Source organism: Lithobates pipiens, unplaced genomic scaffold (genome assembly GCF_037356315.1).
Source record: "Lithobates pipiens isolate NorthernLeopardFrog02 unplaced genomic scaffold, aLitPip1_a1.2 Scaffold_10, whole genome shotgun sequence".
NCBI lineage: Eukaryota > Metazoa > Chordata > Amphibia > Anura > Ranidae > Lithobates > Lithobates pipiens.
Genome location: NW_027507686.1, coordinates 232,763,312 through 232,787,569, shown reverse-complemented (window position 1 = coordinate 232,787,569; position 24,258 = coordinate 232,763,312). Strand labels below are relative to the sequence as shown.

Sequence of the window (24,258 nt, the reverse complement as noted above, 5' to 3'; positions counted from 1 at the left end):
CGTTCCTTGAGGTTTTAGTCCTGTGCTGTGTCCCAATATCTCAATGTGAAGTGCTGTTACTAATCTTGTCCAGCTCTGCCCTATTGTTTTGTACAGATGACTCACCTTGCAGACCCTGTGTTTACATGTAAATTACCGACATTCATATGTAAATAGCAGCTGCATTCATATGTAAATAGCGGCGAATGGCGGCATTGATGTGTATATCATGCCTCCCTGAGGTCATATACACAGTAATCTCTAGCAACCAATCAACAAGCAGAAATCATGTGCTGTAACTTCTAGTAACTAATCAGTGAGCTGTAATGTGTGCTGTAACCTCTAGCAACCAGTCAGTGAGCAGTAATGATACACTGTAACCTCTGGCAACCAATCACAATAGCTGCCTGATCTGATACAGTAAACTGATTTTGAGTCTAGCTGCTATTTATTGTATGTCTCAGAGCAGGTGGAGAGCAAAACCGCATGGAGGGGCCCCAAGAAAAGTTTTGCCCAGAGTCCAATCAATATTAAAGACGGCCCTGCATGGAACCAGAGCTCCCGGAAACAGGAACATTTGCTACTGCTACTGCTATTGAATTTATGGAGTTGATAGGTGTGATGGACATTCTCTGACTGTTATACTGCAATAAGTCACTGTTTTCTGCTGCCTCATACACGTATTCTTTATTTGTTACCTGCTGGATCTACTCTTCATCCACATTTAGGTTGTTCTTCATATAGTAAATGGCTGCATGACTATGAGTCCATGGGCTGAGCATTTAGAGCCAACACTCTATCATATTTTATCAGATTGGAGATCTGAGGCGTAACTATAGGGCTCGCAAATGCGACCTAGCCCCATGCTTGAGGTGGCCAATGCGGCTCCCCTGTCATATTTGCTTCTACACCTGGATAGGAGTGACTGTATATAGAGGAGCCGATGTCCTCTATTTTTCTCCTGCAGCTGCTGAAAGCCTGCTTCTCCACCACTCCCCTCCCACTGGCATTTAGCAGCTGCAGGAGGAAAATGGAGGGCATCAGTTTAATTATCTATTGTCCCCGCCGCTCCTCCAATCCAGGTAACTTGTTTATGGCTGCCCCCAGGGTCTTGTGTGCTCCCCTGCCCCAGGACAAGGGGTGGGCAAGAGGGACGGCTGCTCTGGTTGCAAAGGTTTAATGCAGGTATAGGGGCTCCCTGACCCTAATGGAAGGGTTGGGCACAGTTTGGCATCTTTGCCCTGGGCGGTCGATGACCTTGTCCTGGAACTGCCCTAGCCCCCCCCCCCATCGGCTGCTGTGGGGTGTGCTTTCAAGATGGAGAGTGGGGTAAGGGGCCAGTAAATATTGATATAAAAATTCCATCCTTTGGAACTCCCTACCCCAATCTGTCCGACTGTCCCCTAATCTATCCATCTTTAACCACTTAAGCCCCGGACCATTTTGCTGGCCAAAGACCAGAGCACATTTTGCGATTCGGCAATGTGTCGTTTTAACTGACAATTGCGCGGTCGTGTGACATGGCTTCCAGACAAAACTGACGTCCTTTTTTTCACACAAATAGAGCTTTCTTTTGGTAGTATTTGATCACCTCTGCAGTTTTTATTTTTTGCGCTATAAACAAAAATAGAGCGTCAATTTAAAAAAAACGCATTATTAGGGTTGGGCACAGTTTGGCATCTTTGGCCTGGGCGGTCGATGACCTTGTCCTGGAACTGCCCTAGCCCCCCCCCCATCGGCTGCTGTGGGGTGTGCTTTCAAGATGGAGAGTGGGGTAAGGGGCCAGTAAATATTGATATTACTTTTTGCTATAATTAAATTGGTTAAAAAAAATCGCAATAAGCGTTTATTGATTGGTTTGCGCAAAAGTTATAGCGTCTACAAAATAGGGGTTTGTTTTATGGCATTTTTATTATTCATTTTCTTTTTACTAGTAATGGCGACGATCTGCCATTTTTATCGGGACTGTGACATTATGGCGGACACGGACAATTTTGACACATTTTTGGGACCAATGTCATTTTTACAGCGATCAGTGCTATAAAATTGCACTGATTACTGTAAAAATTACACTGGCAGTGAACGGGTTAACCACTAGCTGGTTAAGAAGGGGTTAAGTGTGTCCTGGGGAGTGATTCTAACTGTTAGGGGGAGGGGCTGTGTGACACAACACTGATCACCGCTCCCGATCACAGGGAGCTGTGATCAGTGACAGTGTCACTAGGCAGAACGGGGAGATCCTTGTTTACATTAGCATCTCCCCGTTCTTTAGCTCCGTGAGATGGGTATCCCCACGGACAGGGCAGGACTTACCATTGGGCTTGACTGGGCTCAAGCCCATGGGCCCCGTCCAAAAGGGGGCCCCACCGAGATACATAGCCGAGTGTACTCGGCTCAGCTCTGCTCACAGTCACACCCAGTCCCGCCCTATGATGGACATAACACAGGGACTGGGCATGACCGTGAGCCAAGCCGAGTACACTTGGCTACTCTTGGCTCCGCTCGGGACTTCGAGAGGACCGGAGAGATGCCGAGAGGACCCGAGAGCTGCCGAGATACACAGGACTCTGTATCTCAGCGGTGCCATTTTTAAACTTCAAGACTGCAATGACAAGGCTGCAAATGACACTAAATAAGGCTGCAGGTGGACACTGATAAGGCATTTAAATTTAAGTTTTATTCCTTAAACTAACCTCCTAAAAGTTTTTTTTCCTTAAAATTCCCTCCTAAACTTGGGGTGCGTGTTATACGCCGTCACGTGTTATACGCCGATAAATACGATAATGTATAGAAGGTAGGGCCCGAAAGTGACTCAAAGCCCAGGACATCGGGTCCGCGGGACCCGCGATCCTAGCCCCCAGCAGAGTTGCGCGGCAAATTCAAAGGGACGTACCTGTACGCCTAGTTGCCCTGCCATGCCATTCTGCTGACGTAAATGTACATGCGGCGATCGGCAAGTGGTTAAACAATCCCTGAAAACCCTTCTCTTTAAAGAAGCCTATTCTGCTTCTAACTAATACACTGTTTTACATTCTCCATCAGCTCATCCCCCACAGCTATTACCTTTTGTATCAATTGACCCTTCCTCTTAGATTGTAAGCTCTAAGGAGCAGGGCCCTCCGATTCCTCCTGTACCAAATTGTAATGTAACTGTAATGTCTGCCTTCATTTTGTTAAGCGCTGCGCAAACTGTTGGCACTATATAAATCCTGCACAATAATAATAAATATGTCATTTACCACCCCCTTCCTTTTCTAAATGGATACAGTGATTGTACTGATTGTTCCTTTGTCCATTCATAACTGAAGTATAGTAAACTGTGATTACCATGTTTCAGTTTGGGAATGAATAGGAAGCTCTGTACAAAGCTATTCCTTACGTGCAGCTGAGGCTGCAGAGATGGAGATTGAGGGCTATGTCCTCAATCTCCTTTCTCTGTCTCAACGGTGAAACATCAGAGGTCTGTTTAGACCCTCGATATTTCATCAAAGCCCACCAAGGGGGCTTCTAACATAAAATAAAATAAAAAAAAACTGTAAAAAATTAAAATAACTAAATAAAATAGTAAAAAATAATAATAATAATAAAAAAAAAACTACTGACCCCATCCACTGCCATACTGACACCATTCACAGATCTACTTACACCAGTGACAGAACTACAAGGGACACTCGGGCTCTTGCATTCTGCCAACCCAAGACAACAAAGAGGGTGAAAGGGTCCTGCTGCAGGACCGAAATAAAAGGCCTTGTGACAGGAGTAAAGGATCAGTGGGAAGGGTCCCGGCTGGGAGTCAGGGGGGCCCTTCATGGTTTCTTGCACCCTGAGGGTTCTATTCACACTTCTGTCTCCATATATTGGACTACACTTTGCAGTGATGCTTTTTAAGAGTTGAAACTGCTGGATTTCAGTTTACTGATTTATTGGTGTGATGTCAGCCACAGCTTCAGAGATATGACTGTTTCTCATTCCATGCAGTTTGTGCCTATCCAGTTAGGAGTTACAATTCATCAAATGGGCCACAAGAAAAGCATTCCAATGTTTCCAGGCTTTCTCAACCTTTTAACCCTAGAGGAACCCCAAAAATTATTTCCATGTCTCGAGGAACCCTTACTAAAACCAAATCATCAAGGCTCAATAGGAACAATGCTCCTTATATTAGTGGTCAATTCACCCTTAGGCCACTTTTACACTGAGGCGCGTCTAAACTGCCAGTAAAAACACTGAGCGCTTTTGAAGAGCTTTTCGGGCGCCTTTGAAGCACTTTCATTCATTTCAATGGAGAGGGGAGTTTTTCACAGCCCTGCCAGCGAACTGCCCCAGTGTGAAAGCGTTCATTGATTTTAATGGAAATAAGTTTTCGTGAGCGTGAAAGCATCTGAAAAGCACCTCAGTGTGAAAGTGGTCTTAAAGACAGCTAAAAAGATATTTGGTGTCATTCTGTTGGCTTTGCTAAGTGGCGCTGAACCTTGAACTCTGTAGGCGCCATCAAATAGATGGTTCATCAGCCACAGCTCAAGGAACCCCTAGCAACCTCTGGAGGAACCCTAGGGTTCCACGGAACTCTGGTTGAGAATGGCTGAATGGAGGCCTTGCATTTTATATCCATTATAAATGGTCCCATAATTTGTCCACCATGTGTCTGTATTTGGGTCTAGATCTCCTTGATATTTTGCAGGAGTGTAATGTAGCGCTGTTGTGTGTTGACGTTGTCATGTTTTAAATTGCATAGTGATATTTTTGGATGGGGATTCACATTTAGACATGGACAAATAAAGAGATTTTGGCCAAATTCTTTTACACCGTTTCTTTTCGTTTTGTAATACCTGACTGTCATAGGCGTGTGCAGCCTATTACATTAGGGTATGCAACCCAAAGCTCAAACACGTGTGTGGGTGTGAGTGCATATATATAGTCAGGTCCATAAATATTGGGACATCGACACAATTCTAATCTTTTTTGCTCTGTACACCACCACAATGGATTTGAAATGAAACGAAGAAGATGTACTTTAACTGCAGACTTGCAGCTTTAATTTGAGGGTATTTACATCCAAATTAGGTGAACGGTGTAGGAATTACAACAGTTTGTATATGTGCCTCACACTTTATAAGGGACCAAAAGTAATGGGACAGAATAACAATCATCCATCAAACCTTCACTTTTTAATACTTGGTTGCAAATCCTTTGCAGCCAATTACAACCTGAAGTCTGAAACGCATAGACATCACCAGACGCTGTGTTTCATCCCTGGTGATGCTCTGCCAGTCCTCTACCGCAACTGTCTTCAGTTCCTGCCTGTTCTTGGGGCATTTTCCCTTCAGTTTTGTCTTCAGCAAGTGAAATGCATGCTCAGTCAGATTCAGGTCAGGTGATTGACTTGGCCATTGCATAACATTCCACGTTTCCCTTAAAAAACTCTTTGGTTGCTTTTGCAGTATGCTTAGGGTCATTGTCCATCTGCACTGTGAAGCGCCGTCCAATGAGTTCTGAAGCATTTTGCTGAATATGAGCAGATAATATTGCCCGAAACACACGATTTAAGAATTGTGTTGATGTCCCAATATTTATGGACCTGACTGTATATATAATATATATTTTTTTTTTTCTCTCATCTTCCCACTTGCATAGCGAAAGAGAAGAGAGGGAGAGCTTTCCCATCACCCCACCAGCACACAGAGAGACAGGGCCACTGTCAGAAATCATGGGTCTGATACAGTCTACCTGTCAAAGCTCCCTTATGTGACAGGGCTAGGGCCTAAGCCTGACAGAGGTGCAGTGTTCTATGGGGTGGGTGCAGGGTGTACAGTGAGGAGTGCAGTGTTATATGGGGTGGGGGCAGGGTGTACAGTGAAGAGTGCAGTGTTCTATGGGGTGGGGTCAGGGTGTATAGTGAGAGGTGCGGTGTTCTATGGGGTGGGGGCAGGGTGTATAGTGAGGGGTGCAGTGTTCTATGAGGTGGGGGCAGGGTGTATAGTGAGGGGTGCAGTGTTCTATGAGGTAGGGGCAGGGTGTACAGTGAGGAGTGCAGTGTTCTATGGGGTGGGGTCAGGGTGTATAGTGAGGGGTGCAGTGTTCTATGAGGTGGGGGCAGGGTGTATAGTGAGGGGTGCAGTGTTCTATGAGATGGGGGCAGGGTGTATAGTGAGGGGGCGTAGTGTTCTATGTGGTGGGGGTAGGGTGTATAGTGAGGGGTGTAGTGTTCTATGAGGAGGGGGCAGGGTGTATAGTGAGGGGCGTAGTGTTCTATGTGGTGGGGGCAGTGTGTATAGTGTTCCATGTCAGTCACCGAGAGCCGGGCACAGCACCGATCACTGGAATTCACCATCCCAGGGCCAACCGAGGACTTTTTAACCATGTTCAGGAGCAGGTGGAGTAATTTGCCACAGCCTTTGCTTGCAATTAGATTAAAGCCCCGCGAATTGTTATAGAAGAAGCCGGGATTTTAATTGGCGGGAACCGCAGTGCAGAATATCACTCCGCCTGCACCCGAAAGTGGTTAAATAGTCCTCTTTTGGCCAGGCAGATAAACAATGGGGCTGTTTTTTTCTTTTTAAATACAGTAGCTGCAGAGCAGAGGTGCCCAGGGTTTATGAGTTGGGCTCCTCACTCTGCTGCTGGGAACTCATATGGAACTGCCAGGGCGATGCACATGGGGGATCATTAGGGCGTGCCTAGGCACACCTGGCACACCCCATGTGCACTCCTATGCTGACTCTCTTACCTGGAAAAATTATTAAGGACAGAAGTTTGAGACATTTCCTACTTTAACGACTGGCTTGTTCCCGGTTGGTAACTCAATACTGAAGACAGGCTCAGAATCACCATTCAGAACTTAGACCAGCTTTTCTCAACCAAGTTTCCTCCAGATGTGGCTAGGGGTTCCTTGAGCTGTGGAAGATTGAGCTTCCATTAGATGGCACCTGCATAGTTCCAAGATCAATGTTACTTACAGCCAGTAGCATACCAGTTATCGTTTTAGTTGTGAAGCCCAGTCAAGTTCCTCCACCTCAAATTCGCTCATCTATGGTTTTATGGACCTTGTGTTGTGCACTGGTCTAAATTATTTGGTGGAGAGGGGATTACGGTGGGGGGTTGTTTTTCGGAGGTTGGGCTTGGCCCCTTAGTTCCAGTGAAGGGAACTCTAAAGGTGTCAGTATCTAAGATTTTTTGGACAATTTCATGCTCCCAACTTTGTGGGAACAGTTTGGGGATGGCCCCTTCCTGTTCCAACCTGACTGTGCACCAGTGCACAAAGCATGGTCCATAAAGAGATGGATGAGAGAGTTTGGGGTGGAGGAACTTGACTGGCCTGCCTGAGTCCTGACCCCAACCTGATAGATAAATTAGAGCGGAGACTGTGAGCCAGGGCTTCTCATCCACATCAGTGCCTGACCTCTCAAATGCACTTCTGGAAGAATGGTCACACTCCTAAACCTTGTGGACAGCCTTTCCAGAAGAGTTGAAGCTGTTATAGCTGCAAAGGGTGGGCCAATAATGAACCCTACAGGCTAAGACTGAGATGCCATTAAAAATCATGTGCGTGTAAAGGCAGGTATCCCAATACTTTTGACATTATAGTACATCTTATAACAATAATTTATATCCCCTGTACCCTTTTCTTTGTCCATCCAGTGTTGCATTGCACAGCACCTCAAGAGCGGCCATATTGATGTTGATGCTGAACCCCAGAACTAGCACCTCCTCATGACAGTCTGCAGTGACTTGGCTGCCATCCTGACAGGTCCTCTTTAACAAAGCTGTAGGTGATAAAACTTACTAAAGTATTTGCCTCTTTTTCAGCTTTGTAATGTGTTTCTGTTGTGTAGATTTTTGCTTCTGCAAAGCACATTACCGTGTGCATATTTCAATCTCCCAGCCACACCTGCTTTGCCATCACCCCCAGTAATATATGCAGAAATAAATAGGCCTTGGGTCTCATTTGCACTTTAGCTGGTGAATGAATGCCCTACGTTATGCTCCTTCCCAGCTGTGCTCATCCATTGTGCTAGTTGGAGAACTGGAGTAAAAGGAAAGAAGCACGCTATAATGAAAAATCTGCGCCTTTTCCACAAAGCAATGAGTGTCTGGGCACCTCCATCTTTTTACTCTGTTATCTAGTACAGATCATTTTCCCTAAATCTGCACCACTGTGGTCGTGGCTTCCTGCACTTTAAATACAAACGCATTCATATGTATAGCGACTAGTATCCATCAAGGCTGCTTCAAAGTCCAATGTTTCTAGGGGTATCAAACTTAATTTCATTGTGGGCCACAGCAGCATTAAGTTTGTACTCAAAGCCCTTGTACACACGGTCGGACATTCTGACAACCAAATGCGTTGGATTTTGTCCGACGGATTTTGTCCGAAACTGTTACATACACACGGTCGGACAAAGTTGTCGGACAATCCATTCGTTCAGAACGTGGTGACGTTATTTCGTTACGATGGGACTACGTTCAGGCTAGTAGCCAATAGCTTTGGTCTAGGAATTTGATCTGAGCATGCGTGGCACTTTGTCCGATCGGAATTCTCTACACACGATCGGACAAAGTCCGATCGTATCATGTTGTCTGAAAATTTTATAGCCCAGCTCTAAAACTTTGTTGGTCGGATATTCCGACGGAAACAGTCCGATGGAGCCCACACACGGTCGGATTATCCGACAACACGGTCCGATCGGACATTTTCCGTCAGAATGTCCGACCGTGTGTACAAGGGCAAATAGTCAGTTGTACCTGTAATGCCCCGTACACACGAGCGGACTTTTCAACATCCAAAGTCCGACGGACTGATTCCGTCAGACTATTCGATCGTGTGTGGGCTGCAACGGACTTTTGATTCACCAAAGTCTGACGGACTTTAGAATATGGAACATGCTTCAAATTTTTACGACGGAACTCCGCCGGACCCGGTCCCTTCGAAAAATTTGCTCGTGTGTATGCTATTCCGACGGACTTAAACCGACGCTAGGGCAGCTATTGGCTACTGGCTATGAACTTCCTTATTCGAATCCAGTCGTACGTCATCACGTTCGAATCCGTCTGAGTTTAGTGTGATTGTGTGTGGCCAAGTCCGCTCAGCCGAAAAGTCCGTCAGAACTCTGTCGGAACTCCGGCAGAACTCCTTCGGAAGTCTGTCGGACATAAGTCCTCTCGTGTGTACGGGGCTTAAGAGTATATAAATGTATTTTCTCAGAGAACAGGTGCAGGAACTCAACCACAACACCCTGCATCGAACGGTGGGTAAGGGTGTGGACAAATTGCATTGTGAGAGGATCTTAAAAAAGCAATAAATACCTCATGTGCAGGGTTCAGGGGTGCGCTATGCACAGAGTGCGGGGTTCAAGGGTGTGCTATGCACAGTGTACAGGGTTCAGCTCTCTTTTACAGGCTGCCCACATCTCACTTCCACCCCTTTTCTCCCTCCACTGCCCACAAGGCCCACAGGCTAAATCTGGTCCACCAGGCCATTTCATGTGGTTGTCACCCCCCAGGCCTTTTTGCAGCCGAATGTGGTGGAAATTCGTTCCACCAATTCCAGCTCTTGTTCTCTGCTCAACACTGGTACTTGTAAACACAGAAGGCGGCTTCAGTGTGGTGAGGATGACGAGAGCTGGAATTGGTGGAACGGATTTCCACCACATTCGGCTGCAAAAAGGTCTGGGGGGTGACGGCCACATGAAATGATCTGGCGGGCCAGATTTAGCCTGGATCTTGTGTTTGGCACATGTGGTGTATAGGGTTGGCTTCGTTGTGGTACAAGACACAAGGCCAAAAAACTGAATTTTCGTTAATTTTTACTCGGATTGTGTGGTTCATGGTTTGGCAAATTATTTGGGTTGCTTTTTGATCATAGCAGGTCATGTAACTGGTGGTTATATGATTATAACCAATATTGGTCTTTCCTTTATAGTGCGTTTTTTTTTTTCCATGGGTTTTTTTTTTCCATGGGTTTTTTTCACATTCTATTCCACATTTACGTTTACTTCCCACATCTTTTACCACTTTCCTACAATAAATTTGGATCACTGCTCCACCAGTAATATAATAATATCTCACATACTGCTCGTATATTCATACACATTTTTATATTCATTTACAGAGGTTTTCATTTACAAACCATGCACATACATGGATTTTGGTGGGGTCCACTCCCCCAGTCATACCTCACCCTTCAGGATTCCCCGTTGCTTTTCTATTGTTTTTGCCACCTCTGCTCCCGTGGGAGATAATTGTCCGCAGCACTCCACGTTCATTGTTGACCTGTAAGTATGGGTGAATGTTCCATCATTCCCCCTTCCCCATCTTATGTGTGTTCAGTTTACTCACTGTTCACCTTTAAATTTTTTAGACATCCCTACAGTGTCTTCTCCTGATGAGTGACAGTTAGTCACGAAACGCGTCGAGCTATAGATGCTACAATCATGGTTATACATCCAGTTGTTTGAGCCAACAATGCTGCTACCTTATGTTTACAGTCAGTGACTATTTTATCACTATTGTATGGGACGTCATATACAATTGTATCTTATGTTTACGTATTTATATCGCATATTATAAATTATGCAACTCAACTTTAGATGGCTTGCGGGTCTCAATGTATCTTTGTTCCAGTAATGTATTGTATTGTATGTTGTATTTATGGAATAAAATGAATTTGGATAACTTTTAGTGCCTCCTTGCTCTCCAGCTGCATGCTTCACTCAAAGTCCTAAAACCTTTTCTCTTTTTGCTGCGCAAAAGCCAGGATGGAGGTACCTCTGATTCCTACTTCAGAGGACTCATTTAAAGTCCCAAACTCTTTTCTTTTTCAGTTATTTCAAAGGTTCCTCCATCTTAAAAAGGTTGAGAAAGGCTGGTCTATAGGGAGGGTTGTATCACGTCTGTGCTAAGGTTGTCTAAAGTGTTTTTTTTTACTGATCAGTGATGTCATTGGAGTGCGGCTAATTGCTTGCTTGGATAGATAGACATGGAGTGTCGATGGGCTCCTGTGCCTGCACCAATACAGTGCCCAGTTTGAGGGAACAATTGAGTTTGGAGTGGGGGAGATTTGCTTCTTTTTCTATATAGTAATTCAACGTTTCTTCTTTAAAATGTAACACCACCCCTCCCTAAACTGCACCCGGACAGGACAAGTGTACCTGGCCAGGGACCATGGTCTAGTTTATTATTGTGACTGCCGATCATCAAAAATGACACAAAAGTATTTTGTTCCCTGTGCCATTGTCCCCCCCCCCCCCCCCCAACAATAGGTTCCTTTTAAAGAGTTCCAACCAAAAACAAAATCGGTAGATATTACAAATATCACTCACACACCATTTTGGAAAGATTGTTTTCATTGTACATATAGATTGGTTGTACAGTCTATAAGTATCTCTTGTTTGAATGAACAAGGCACTTTGCAAAAACATTTTCATTAATGTACATAAGAGACAACACGACAGTAGCATAAAATCTTGGAAGCAGCCATTTTGTAGGTGGAACCATAATTCTGCCAGGAGGGAGTGAGATCACCGAGGCGGGTGTAGGTTCTTCAGACAAGATGGCTGCTTACATAGCTTATAACAGGTACGCTTGAAAGGGTTGTGTCAGGATGAATACTTCATTTTCACTCGTGATTTGAGTGCCAGTCGAATACAAAGTGTGTACAAGAAGAAGCATATAGAAGTCTGCTTGGAAATAAAAGACATGGATGCTGGCTTCTATTTACAGTCTTTTAGAGGCAAACTCTACAAGAACCAAACGCACAATGAACAACTTGCATATAACCTGGAAATAGAGCTCCCCACCCAAACTCAAACACTATTGGCTGGTCTCTGTGCCAATTCTCTGCACAGACTGTAGTTTTGCCTGTTGCATCATACATCTTTTCCTGTTTTTTGTGCTACTTTGGCTTTTTAGCAATAATAACGTTGTCGAGGGCAGTCTGGTAGTATAGGCAAGGGTGGGCTTTTTTGGGTCCATGTACACTAGAGGCCTGAAAAAAATGGCAGAAAAAAACAAAAACACTCATAATGGCTTGTATCGCAAGGGCGTTTGCAAGCAATTTTTTTCCAAAACATTTCCCTTTGCTCATTTTTTATTATAATCAATAATCAATTTACACTTTAAAACCCTGAACATGCATAAAGGCTGCGTTTCTGCATGTCAAGCATTTTTTCTGCCAGAAAGCTCCTCTCAAAAATGTTCTTTTAATTTTTTTTTTATTCAGCCTGTCAATGCTCCTCTGTAAATATGCCTGTAAACACCCAAATATACATGGACACACAGGCTAACAGAGTTGCTTCTAGAAGCTAAAAGGAAAAAAAGGAGGGTGGAAGGAGCCAGAAGCATGATGTGCATGAAAACATCACAGCACCCTGTCTTAGTACTCCTCCCAAGAGCCCTCAGGCCTGATATAAGCAGTGGGCTTGCCTCTTGGGCCTATAGGCTTGATAGGAGTTATGTAATTATTAAGATGCCTTAATAGGTAAGTGCGAGTCAGGAGGAGTCAGCATTGCATGCAGACTGACTATGCATAGTTCAACACACAGGAAGAATACTCTTGCATTTCATAAGGCTTTACATGTTTCGAGGGGCACAGAAAGGCTCTGAGAAAGAGGGATCACCCCTCAAAACAAGTAATTCTATTGAAGTGCAAAAGGCGTCTTCCTGCGAGATAGGATATGCATAGTTTTGGAGACGGTTGATCTTGGTCCTTTGATATGGTTATCTACTTGAATTGTTTGTGAGTATAATAATTGCTTTTATTCATCAATAAACAGTGTATTTTGGTAATGCGCTAGGCTTGTGCACCCTTTGTTTTATAGTGCTGCATGAGAAGGCATATCCATAGTCCCAGGTTGGCTACAAGGCGTGTGAGTGCTCAAACCACCAACCTCAAAAGTAGAGTCTATTAGATCCCCAGCACCACACTCAAGTGCAGGAGATTGTGTTTTTAAAGCTTTTGCATGCAGACTATCCTAGTCAACACTCACTTGTGATGCTGATCCTCCATAATGAAAAGGACTGAGATCCATTGATTGAAAGGGGCACGCTAGGGGCAGTAAAGGCTGGAGAAGGCTAGATGATGCTGGATGGTCTCCAGCCAGGAAATGAGGCGGGCTTTATCTGCTGCAACTTTCTAATACACACTGTGACCAGCCTTTACAACAGTGCAAGACTCAAGGTTCAACTTTAATTGGACCTAAACCTCTGAACACACAGTAAAACTGCAGTCAGGTCTAAAAAAAATTGTATTTTGTGCTGACAATGTGTTTTTTTTTTTCTGGCTCAAGAATCATTGTGTTTGAGCCAACTGCAGCTCGGACCATGTGAGGCACAGGCAACTGGCTGAGGTTAATAGAAAACTCCAATTATAATATATATTGTGTTAAGGACCCCCTCCCAGTCGTACTAATTATATAAAAAGAAAGGTATATTTACCTATACCGGTGACGGTTATTTGATGAAATTCAAAAGTGCTAGTCATGGGCTCTCAGAAGGGACCGTAGAGTCCCCAACTGGCTGGTTCTCCCTGCAAGGCAGTCCCATGTTCAGCACAGATCATATGACCACTACTCTTTACAATTTGACCAAGTGATGGTCATCAGCAGGAGCTGCAGAAAAGGCCTAATGCCGCGTACACACGACTGGACTTTTCAACATCAAAGGTCTGACGGAACAATTCCGGCAGACCATTCGATCGTGTTTGGGCTGCAGCGGACTTTTGATTTGCAAAAATCCAACAGACTTTAGAAATGGAACATGTTTCAAATTTTTCCGCCGGAACTCCGCCAGACCCAGTTCCTACCGAGAAATCCGCTCGTGTGTATGCTAGTCCGACGGACAAAAACCGACGCGAGGGCAGCTATTGGCTACTGGCTATGAACTTCCTTATTCTAGTCCGGTCGTACGTCATCGCGTTCGAATCCGTCGGACTTTGGTGTGATTGTGTGTGGCCAAGTCCGTTCATTCGGAAAGTCCGTCAGAACTCCGTCGAAAGTCTGTCGGAACGTAGTCCCTCTAAAAGTCCGGTCGTGTGTACGCGGCATTACAGTGCTTCTTCTACTACTAATAATTTTAGGAGTGTAGGCTGGGAGAGGGTGCAATTTAAGTATAGGCGACATCTGCCCCCAAAACTTGATCATGTGACTAATGCCTTAGTGTTTACCCCAGCAACTGGCATCTTAGTGGGAAATCATACAGATGCAGACCTGCAAATGGGTCGGGTTACACAGCGGACCCTAAAACAGGACAGGTCCACTTTAAACTGCGTTTTTTTGCAGTCCATTAACATACCAATAATTGATAATTTTTGCCATTGTTTGACCATACAACCCCTTTAAAACACAAAAATCTGCAGAACAAGACTCAGGAATCTGTAGCACACCATCTTTGATGGAAAAGCTCCATCACAGTAGGCTTACCGCGGCTTCCCTATCTTTGCTTTGCACACAAAGGAATCATAAAACAACAGTAGGGTGGGGTGATGAGAAATTTTTGTCATGCTTTCTCTGAAACGTCATCCTTACGAAGCGTAAAAATGTTATTGAGCAGGGAAGTAATTAACATATAATGTAGCCAAATAAAAGAGAAGACCACAAGATGTCAAAATCCAATACTGTTCAGTCCATGTGGCTACACAATAGTCCCCGCAAGTCTTAATTTTGTTCTTTTTTCAGTCTGCTCTCGAACGGGATGGCTCTTTGATCAGTGCCAGGTTGCATTAGTCTTTGCAGGACATACTTTCTGAGGTGCAAAAAAGGATGAATACGGCTTTAATAAAACCAACAAAGGAGACATTCAGGTTGGATGTCCGTGAGGATTTTGCTACATAGCAGTGCAATAAAGAACTAATAATCACTCACACAGGCTGGTCTGAGTTGCTTGTTACCAGACAAGTTAAACAGTAAAATGCTAGCGAGCCAAAAAGTCAACATCAAAGCAACTGGTATCTTAAGCGAGAACTACCATATATACCACAGCCATAGGGCGACCTATTGGCTCAGCAGGAAACGGTATACTGAGGCTGTTTTTAAAGTTTCATGCAGCTCTTAAAGGCCTGAGGTGTAATTCTTTTTTTATCTCTAAAAAGCCCTGGGGTGGTTTATGCAGAACGGTTGTCTGGATAGGCTGCAAAGATCGCCGTGGTGTACTACAGTGAAAAAAAATATTTTGGGGAAAAAAAGGGCTTGTTTACACTTGCTTCAAAATGTGGCATTTGACGTTGTGACATTGGCATGCCAATCAAAGCACCTGTCCCTAAATAAAATGGTTACTTTACAGTCCTGTTCACATGTGCTTTGCTTCAAAATTGTGTTGGTGTAGGTGAAAAATTGTGTTGGTGTAGGTGAAAAATTGTGTTGGTGTAGGTGAAAGTAGGTGAAAGTGCCGTGGTGTACTACAGTGAAAAAAAATATTTTGGGGGAAAAAAGGGCTTGTTTACACTTCAAAATGTGGCATTTGACGTTGTGACATTGGCATGCCAATCAAAGCGCCTGTCACTAAATAAAATGGTTACCTTACAGTCCTGTCCACATGTGCTTTGCTTCAAAATTTATAACCCATGTCACTTTCTTGGTGCTCTACAGCATCTCCAAATCCCCGATAGAAGCCTATAACAATGCTCACTTACAGCACCTGAAGCTTTTGAGGGGCTTTTATTTAGCGTTAGCTTGGTTTTGTTTTGGGGATAATGCAGGTATGAGATATCCCAGGATGCACTGGGAAACCAACAAGCGAACCAGAAAGACGTCATCAGCAACCGCTTCTGGTTCAATAAAATCCCAGCAACAAAAGGGGACCAAAGTCTCTAGCAGGGAACTTGGGTCCTAACACCTTGATGCTAGGCAAAACATGTAGCTACCTCCAGCAAAGAGAGGTTTTGGTCACCTGCAAGGGCTGCCCCTAGGCTGAGGCTTTTGTTTTTTTACCTAGTGCCCTACTCCTGCAGTGGGCACTATAACGAGATTGGGTTCTTCAATGAATGGAAGATGATGACTTTTGGGTGGACTGAAACTTTAAAATTGTGTTGGTGTAGGTGAAAGTGCATTACATGATGCACATTACTACATTTAGATAGATATGAATGAAGAGGCACTGAATGGCTGCCTTGTATCTTCCCTCTTTATGCATATGGCCAAACTGTTCTCATTGTACAGTCTGATCTTCCCCATGAAACACGAAAGGGAGAATCTGCTTGTGGTGGGTCTTGAGAATGGCCTTTAGAAGCTCCTATGTGTCTGACCCAGTATGCCTTATTTCTCAGCAGTTCATAGCACAAATTGATTCTTCCTGTGCAGATGTCAGAACCAAGTGGAGACTGGGGTTACCAATTCATACTGGTTGCATATGAATACAACTGGCAAGCAAAATGGCTTCCGATATGGCAAGCAATTTTTTTATTAATTTAGTATACATAAAGAATGGCTTTAATGGCCAGCCAACAAAATGGACATTGTGACAAATACCCAGTGCTTTGGGGCTGCAAGTTCCTAAACAACTGGCTAATCAACAGTACTCTATGGGGAGATTTACTATAACTGGAGCCCGCAAAACCTGGTGCAGCTCTGCATAGAAACCAATCAGCTTCCAGGTGTTATCGTCAAAGCGTAATTGGACAAGTTCAAGCCGATTGGCTACAGCTGCACCAGATTCTGAGTGCTCCAGTTTTAATAAATCTCCCCCTATGAGTGCATAAAATGGCCACCAATGGCAATTAAGAAAAAGGTACATGTTAGAGAAAACCTGTCCTGAGAACAATGGAAGAGCCATTGCTGACCTCTGAAAATGCTAGCTGGCTTGTTGTGTCTGGCTTCATATTTTATTTCTGGGGATATTTGTACCCTAAAGCCGCGTACACACGGGCGGACTGTCTGGCCAACTTAGTCCGTCGAAACACATTTCAGCGGACAGTCCGCTCGTGTGTGGGCTTCAGCGGACTTTTTCAGCGTGCAGTCTGGCAGACTAAGTATTTCGGAATTTCCGTAATATTGTCCGTCGTACTTTGGTTTCAGCGGACAATCCGCTCGTGAGTAGGCTAGTTCGACGGACTAAGTATGGCGCATGCTCAGAAAGGATTTACACGGCGAAAGGTTGCATTACTGTGTATTGGACTTCCTATTTCTAGTCCCGTCGTACGTGCTGTACACGTCATCACGCAAACTTTCGACGGACTGTTTTTCATCCGTATGTGGTCAAGTCCATTCATTCGAAAGTAGGACGCACTGTCCGCCGGATTGTCTGACGGACTAAGTTGGCCATACAGTCCGCCCGTGTGTACGCGGCTTGACAGGTTTATCGTAAAGCCAAACTCTAGGCAGGTATAGAAGAAAACACCAATTAATGCAATGAAGTATTCATAAAAAACAAAACAAAAACTATATCAGCAGACTGGGTGGGGAGTTTTTGCTGCGGTGGAGGTTGAGAACCAAGCTATGTTGTCTGTGAGATCTTTAGAAACTGCAACAGTTCACTTATATGTACGCTATATGATCAAAAGTTCATTGACACCTGATCCTCACATCCATGACCTCCTTTCATTCCAAAATCTTGGCCATTATTATGGAGTTTCCCCTCTACAGCCTGTACACCTCTGGGATGGCTTTCCATAAGACTTTAGACGTGTCTATGGAAATATGTGACCATAAGTGCATTTACATCAGATAATGTTGGACAAAAAAAAATGGTGTTTATTATGGTTGAGATTGGTGCTCTGTGTAGGCCACTAGAGTTCATCCATGTATATATGGTGCCCACTTTGTGCACATCGACACAGTCCCACTGAAAGTGGCCTTCCCCAAACTGTTGCCCTATAGTGCAGGTGCAATAGGCTGGTGTTCACAAACATTTGTTCCCATAGTGTAATCCACCTGTGTAACTTATGTTTCTTGTACTATAGGGCAGGGTTCTCAACCAGGGTTCCGCAGTACCCTGGGTGCACCCTGGGGTGCTGTAGAGTCCTCAGGGGTGCTGCAGCAAAAGCAGAAAAAAATGGCCCAACTAAGGCAGGCAAAACTTTTTTTTACTGCCGCCTCAAGCTATTTACAACCACAATGCTGCCTTTTAAACTGGCATGTAACCTCCAGTGTGCTTTGCAGCTTGGCTGGCCGACCTTAGAGCGCAGGGATTGTACTTAAACCAGCAAGAGAGTTTAGGGGCATTCTAAAACCGGGACTGTTACCTTTTTTTTTTTTTTCATTGGGAAGACTTATGATACAGTTTATTAATGTTTCCATAGGGTGCAAAAAAATACAATCCGTTGGTGCTTCACAGTTGTATTATCTTTTATAGCAGGAATGGCCCCAGAGGATTATGGGAACATCAATTGATGGCTTTGTGCAGCAGGGCATTATTGACTGCTCTCCTTATTCTGCACTTCCTATTGTTCTGAATGCTTCAAGGCTCCGACATTTGTATTAGTTCGAGCAGTCTGAGCTTCTCAAAGCGTTAATATTAATTTGCCTTTCTTTTTTTTTTTGCTCTCATGTAATTTTTTCCTCCTCTTTTCAGCATCTCTAGTTTTGTGCATGTATGATCATTTTGACTAGTCGCGTCTCTATCCAAATCCTATTCAAAGCTTCAAAAGAAAAAGGAAAAAAAAAAACACATGCAAAGGCTGCCATCAACCAAAGAGGTTCAAAGGAAACCAGTGACAAAGATGCCATGATCATTTTTCTGTGATCTCAAAACTTCTCCCCTTTTTTTACGATTCTAATATTGCAAAGCAAGACAGCAAAAATGAAAATTTATCATAGGTATTTAATAACTTTATTCTATTAATCATATACAGACTATTGAGGATGCCCACAGGAGAAACTGTCGCCCGGCGACTTTTTTCTGTCTGGGGACAGTCAGTCTTCTACAGGTGGTTATAGGCTCTAGGACAGTAGTCTCCAAACTGCAACCCGGGGCTGGATGTGGCTCCTTGCTTGCCTTTCTCTGGTCCTTGGGGCACTATGCCTCCCACTTGTATGAAGAACTATTCCATCCACTGGCACCAACGATGGGTCACTATTCCTCCCTCTGACACCAACAATGGAGCACTACTTCTCCCACCGACACCAACGATGGAGCACAACTTCTCCCACCGACACCAACGATGGAGCACTGCTTCTCCCACCGACACCAACGATGGAGCACTGCTGCTCCCACCGACACCAACGATGGAGCACTGCTGCTCCCACCGACACCAACGATGGAGCACTGCTGCTCCCACCGACACCAACGATGGAGCACTGCTGCTCCCACCGACACCAACGATGGAGCACTGCTGCTCCCACCGACACCAACGATGGAGCACTACTTCTCCCACTGACACCAATGATGGAGCACTACTTCTCCCACCGACACCAATGATGGAGCACTACTTCTCCCACCCACACCAATGATGGAGCACTACTTCTCCCACCGACACCAATGATGGAGCACTACTTCTCTCACCGACACCAATGATGGAGCACTACTTCTCCTACCGACACCAATGATGGAGCACTACTTCCACTGACACCAATGATGGAGCACTACTTCTCCCACTGACACCAGTGATGGAGCACTACTTTTCCCACCAACATCAATGATGGAGCACCAGTTCTCCCACCGACACCAATGATGGAGCACAATTCCTCCCACCTACACCAATGATGAAGCACTATTCCTCTCATTGATACAAACAACAGGGCACTATTACTCCCCCTAATACCAATGATGGGCCATTTTTTACTCCCACTGACACCAGGACATTTTCTACTGCCATGGCCACAGTGCAGCCCCCCTAAAGCCTGAAGGACAGTAAACTGGCCCTTTGTTTAGAAAGTTTAGAGACCCCTGCTCTAGGAAATTGCACACTAGGAGCTAAAAAACACATGGCACAGACCCATCTAGTAGCTACACCCCTACATGCACTGAACAAGCTAAGGTTAGATTACTGTCCTGCTCTTCAGCTCTTCTGCATCAAGACTTTGGCCTTGTTCATGCAGCCTTCAGCTTGTATATGGGCCATGTATACAGCAATTGTCAAGCAGCTTTGTTAAAGCTTTTAAACCACCATTCAGCTCCAGTTTCGGGAGGCTAAACCTAGATCTTAATGGAAGCACTTCATACTAAAACTGAAGTTTTCTTTAAAGTCTTCAACCAAGATGCTCAAAGCTTTAAAAATGCTTTGAAAAAAAAAAACCGATTGCTTCCTTTGTGTACAAGGCCAAAAGCTAATGATTTGTATATGTAAAGCTGCTGGCACTGTCATTGTGGACGCCACATTGTAAATATTCACCCTAGCAGTCAACATTATGCTCAGTGCCATATTGGCCTCCCAGATCTTGGCTACTGAGGAATCACCCACTGTGGTAAGTAGACTGTGTACAGAGGACTCTGATGTGGCTTATTAGGGTTTATTGGCCCTGGAGTGATTCTTCCTCAACTTCCTTTGGTAGTCTTGGTCAGATCCTATAAAGATTGCTCTCCATTCTTTAGGCAAGGTTCACATCTATGCAGGTGCAGGGCTGCACCCACAGCAAAAATGTGCGGCTGTTAGTAGACTTGTTAGTAGATGCTTAATTAATGGCACACCCATGCACTGAAAACTGCAGCACATTTTCCCACGCTCCATAGCACTATGCAGTTCTCCTGCAGCTGCAATTATGGAAAAGGTGCGGGAACCTTTTCCCTGTACTTTCCTTCGGTACAGCCGTCCATTCAAATGCTGTGCTCATGCAAACGTGGCAGTAGGGAAACTGCGATAGTGTGAACCTAGCCTTAGGTCTGGTTAGGGCTTTGAGGGTTTATCTGACTGGTAGGAAGATGGCCTCTATTTTATACCCTCGCCAGGAATCTCCAGCACCCCGTTTAATTACCACTCAAAGGCATTATTCGCATTAACATTTTGCCCTGCCTACTCTTAAAGAATATGTCAACCTAACATTTCATATTCCTGTTTTGCGCCTTCTGTCCCATATACTTGTATGAAAAATCATCCTGTTCACTTCGTGTGAAATCCCTGGTGTTCCTGCCAGTCCCTCTGCTTTTCTATTAAATACTGACCAAACTAGGCATGAGAGCACAGCCTGGTCAGTTTTCTAGGTGTGCTTGAAATTCATCCTACTCTGCTCCAATGATCAGACTTGTGCTCCCCCGCCATACAGCCATATACTAGGAAGATCCGTGTGACGCTGTTTCTCCTCCCCCAGCTCTCTAAGCTCCTTATGCAGCTCAGATCAGAGGGTATACCTATAAAAAAAAGGTTGCGGTTCACCTATACCATAACAAGGTGTGAGCTCATCCTTTCCAACCCAATTTTGGGCCATATGGTTCTACATGAGATAACGTGATTCGGTCATACCAGAATTATTAAGGGTGGCCCTTGGCTGCAACGACCAGTCCATAAGGGGCACAGCCTCCCTAGTTTGCATGTGGGGTGCCGGACTCACAGCTTTCTATGAGTTTTTATTTTTTCTGAAGCACAGGATTAGAGCCAGAGGCTCTAATTGGCTTGAAAAAGGTTGAGCTTGGGGCGCAGAGCATTGCGTCCTGAACCCACCCACTTGTGACACTAGCAAATCAATGTTCGCTATTGGTTTCCAGGTTCTCCTCCTGGCCAATCAAGGCAGGAGGCGGATCTATAGAAGACCCTTGAGGAGAATCGAAGGAAGTTGAGGCGGTGGAGGGGTGAGTTCGGACCTGGGGGGGGGGTTTGTTTGCTGCCCCCCCAAAAAAGTTTAGTACCAGCCGCCACTGGTCCTTGGCATACTTTTACCTACTCTTCTTTTTTGGGAGGTCTCAGCTGTAAAAGACTGATGTGTTCCCCAGCAATCCCGGGAGAAAAAAATATTATATTCTCCAGTAGTTCATTATCATCTGGTCAGTGTTCCCCAACAATCCCGGGAGAAAAAAATATTATATTCTCCAGTAGTTCATTATCATCTGGTCAGTGTTCCCCAACAATCCCGGGAGAAAAAAATATTATATTCTCCAGTAGTTCATTATCATCTGGTCAGTGAAAAGAGAAGCAGCAAACTGATGAGTTCATCTCTCTGTCACTTTACGCTCTCCTATTATCAATATATTCCTCGTTAGGGGAAGGCAGAAGTCCAATGTCAAATTAAATTCAGTTTTGTATTTACATTGGCTGCTTTTACATGAATGCATTTCTGCATGACTTGGTGTTTTTTTTTTTTTTTCATTTTACTAACCTGCCTTGAATTCAGCTTTATCATAAACACGTTTTACTGCATGTGCGTTTATACAAAGATGCATAACAAGGTGAAAAAAAAAAAAACACACAAAAGTTGTAAATTTGGCCTTCTAAAATCCTTGTATGTAGAACTGGCCTGGAATGGAATTTTCTACATTTAATTTGAAGCTATCCAAACTAAGTTGATCTTCTGCCCTACTATTTAAGTGCCTTATTGCTTCACGAAGAATATGTGGTAGCAAAAACAAAAATATATATCAAATACAAAGAAGGAAAAAAAAGAAATCTAAAAAAATATACATCTGGATTCTATAAAAATATGAGGAATATTTGCTGGTAACAAGATACCACAGACCAACCCATGACAGTCGAAGGTTGGGTACACGTGGGCACTGGGGGAGTCGCCCACAAAAATGGGTACCAAAGAGTCGAAACCTGTTGTGTGCGGCAGACGCTCTTCCCCCGCGGTGAAGCAGACTCTGTACTGAGCACTTGTGTGTAACCTGTATTATGTGTCTCAATACACCCTCTGAATTCAGGAAGCCCTCTGCTAGCATCAGGACCAGACACCCATCTCCCTGCGACGCCTGTGTAAACGTAACCGGACAGAGTCTGTTCAGTAACTTAGACCTCCAGCACTGTGCTCAGTTGAGTCTCGCTGGCTGTTTGCACCGGTTCCGGTGCTTCGGCGGGGCTGGCGGAATCCCAAGTGCTGCTTGCATTGTCCAAAGTGTTTCCTGTGGAACCAGCGCTGTTGACGCTACCTGTTCGGGACCGGTATGGAGGCAGCTCCGTCTGGCTGTAAGATTCCATGTCGGAGGGATACGGAGGTGGAGGCAGAGAGAACCAAGGCGGAGGGGAGCTGAGAGAAGAAAAAAAAATGTCCAATTTAGAACAATACTACTCACAAAATATAGGAGATGACGGTTTGGGGTTGATTTACTAAAACCGGAGAGTGAACAATCTGGTGCAGCTTTGCATAGAAGCCAATCAGCTTCCGGCTTTGTTTGTCAAAGTCTAATTGAACAAGCTGAAGTCAGAAGCAGATTGGTTACCATGCATCAGCATTTTGCACCTTCCAGTTTTTGTAACTCAACCTCTTTGTGGCAAATACATAAAAACACCCTTTAGTACAAAATCCATCAAAAGTAATTGTTTTTCAGTCGACCTGGTGCTTCAATCTTGACATAGTTACAAAGACAGTACCATCTAGTTCGACAAGGGAAAAAGATAATATAAAATCCTATATGGTATACGCAATTGATCCAGACCCACAGTTGATCCAGATAAAGGCAACCCCCACCCTCAGCCAAGCACGATTCAATTTGCTCCAGTAGGGAAAAAGTTCCTTCCTGATCCCCTGAGAGGCAATCGGATATTCCCTGGATAAACTTTACCTATAAATGTCAGTACCCAGTTATATTATGTACATTTAGTAAAGAAGCCAGGCCTTTTTTAAAGCAATCTACTGAGCTTGCCAGAACCACCTCTTAAAGAGGAAGCAAACCTGATGGGTTTACTTCCTCTTTATTTCCCTGCAAAGGTAAAGCATAACGGGCTAGTATGCATCGCATAAATAGCCCATTATGTGTCACTTACTTGAAACCGAAGCCTGCGATGTCACAGCTGTCCCCACTAGCAGTGAGCGTCCATCTTCACCCCTCTTCCTTCCGGGGCCATGAACTCCGACTCTGTGTCTGGCCGGAGTCACGTGACGTCACTCCCGCGTATGCGTGCAGGAGCCGTCAGTTACGACAGGACCCCCCTTTAGAAACTGCACGTTCTGCCCTTTCTAAAGTGAGCATGCGCCGTAGACATCGGCACACAGCTTTATTGTAAATATCTCCTAAACCGTGGAGGTCTAGGAGATATTTCCACCACCCACGGGTAAGCCTTAATATATGCTTACCTGTACGTAAAAGTGGTTGTATAGGGTGTACAACCACTTTAAGGAAGTCTATTCCACATTTTCACAGCTCTTGCTGTAAAGAAAACTTTCTGTATTTGAAGATGAAATCTCTTGTCCTCTGTTATGACCTTAATGTGAATATTTCAACAAGTTCACTATATGGACCCCTTATGTATTTATACATGGAAATCATATCCCC

At 44.5% G+C, this 24,258-nt stretch overlaps 1 protein-coding gene across 4 annotated transcripts in view; it reads right to left on the bottom strand.

Annotated features, from left to right (window-relative positions):
* Nucleotides 1-11,300: 11,300 nt before the first annotated feature.
* LDLRAD3 (low density lipoprotein receptor class A domain containing 3) overlaps nucleotides 11,301-24,258 on the bottom strand; it is a 249,087-nt gene continuing 236,129 nt past the window's right edge. For all 4 annotated transcript variants that reach the window (XM_077463040.1, XM_077463022.1, XM_077463030.1 and 1 more), the window contains one exon: nucleotides 11,301-23,012. In XM_077463040.1, the coding sequence (XP_077319166.1) occupies nucleotides 22,775-23,012 (238 nt within the window). In that variant the 3' untranslated portion in view covers nucleotides 11,301-22,774. The remainder of the gene's footprint in view (nucleotides 23,013-24,258) is intronic.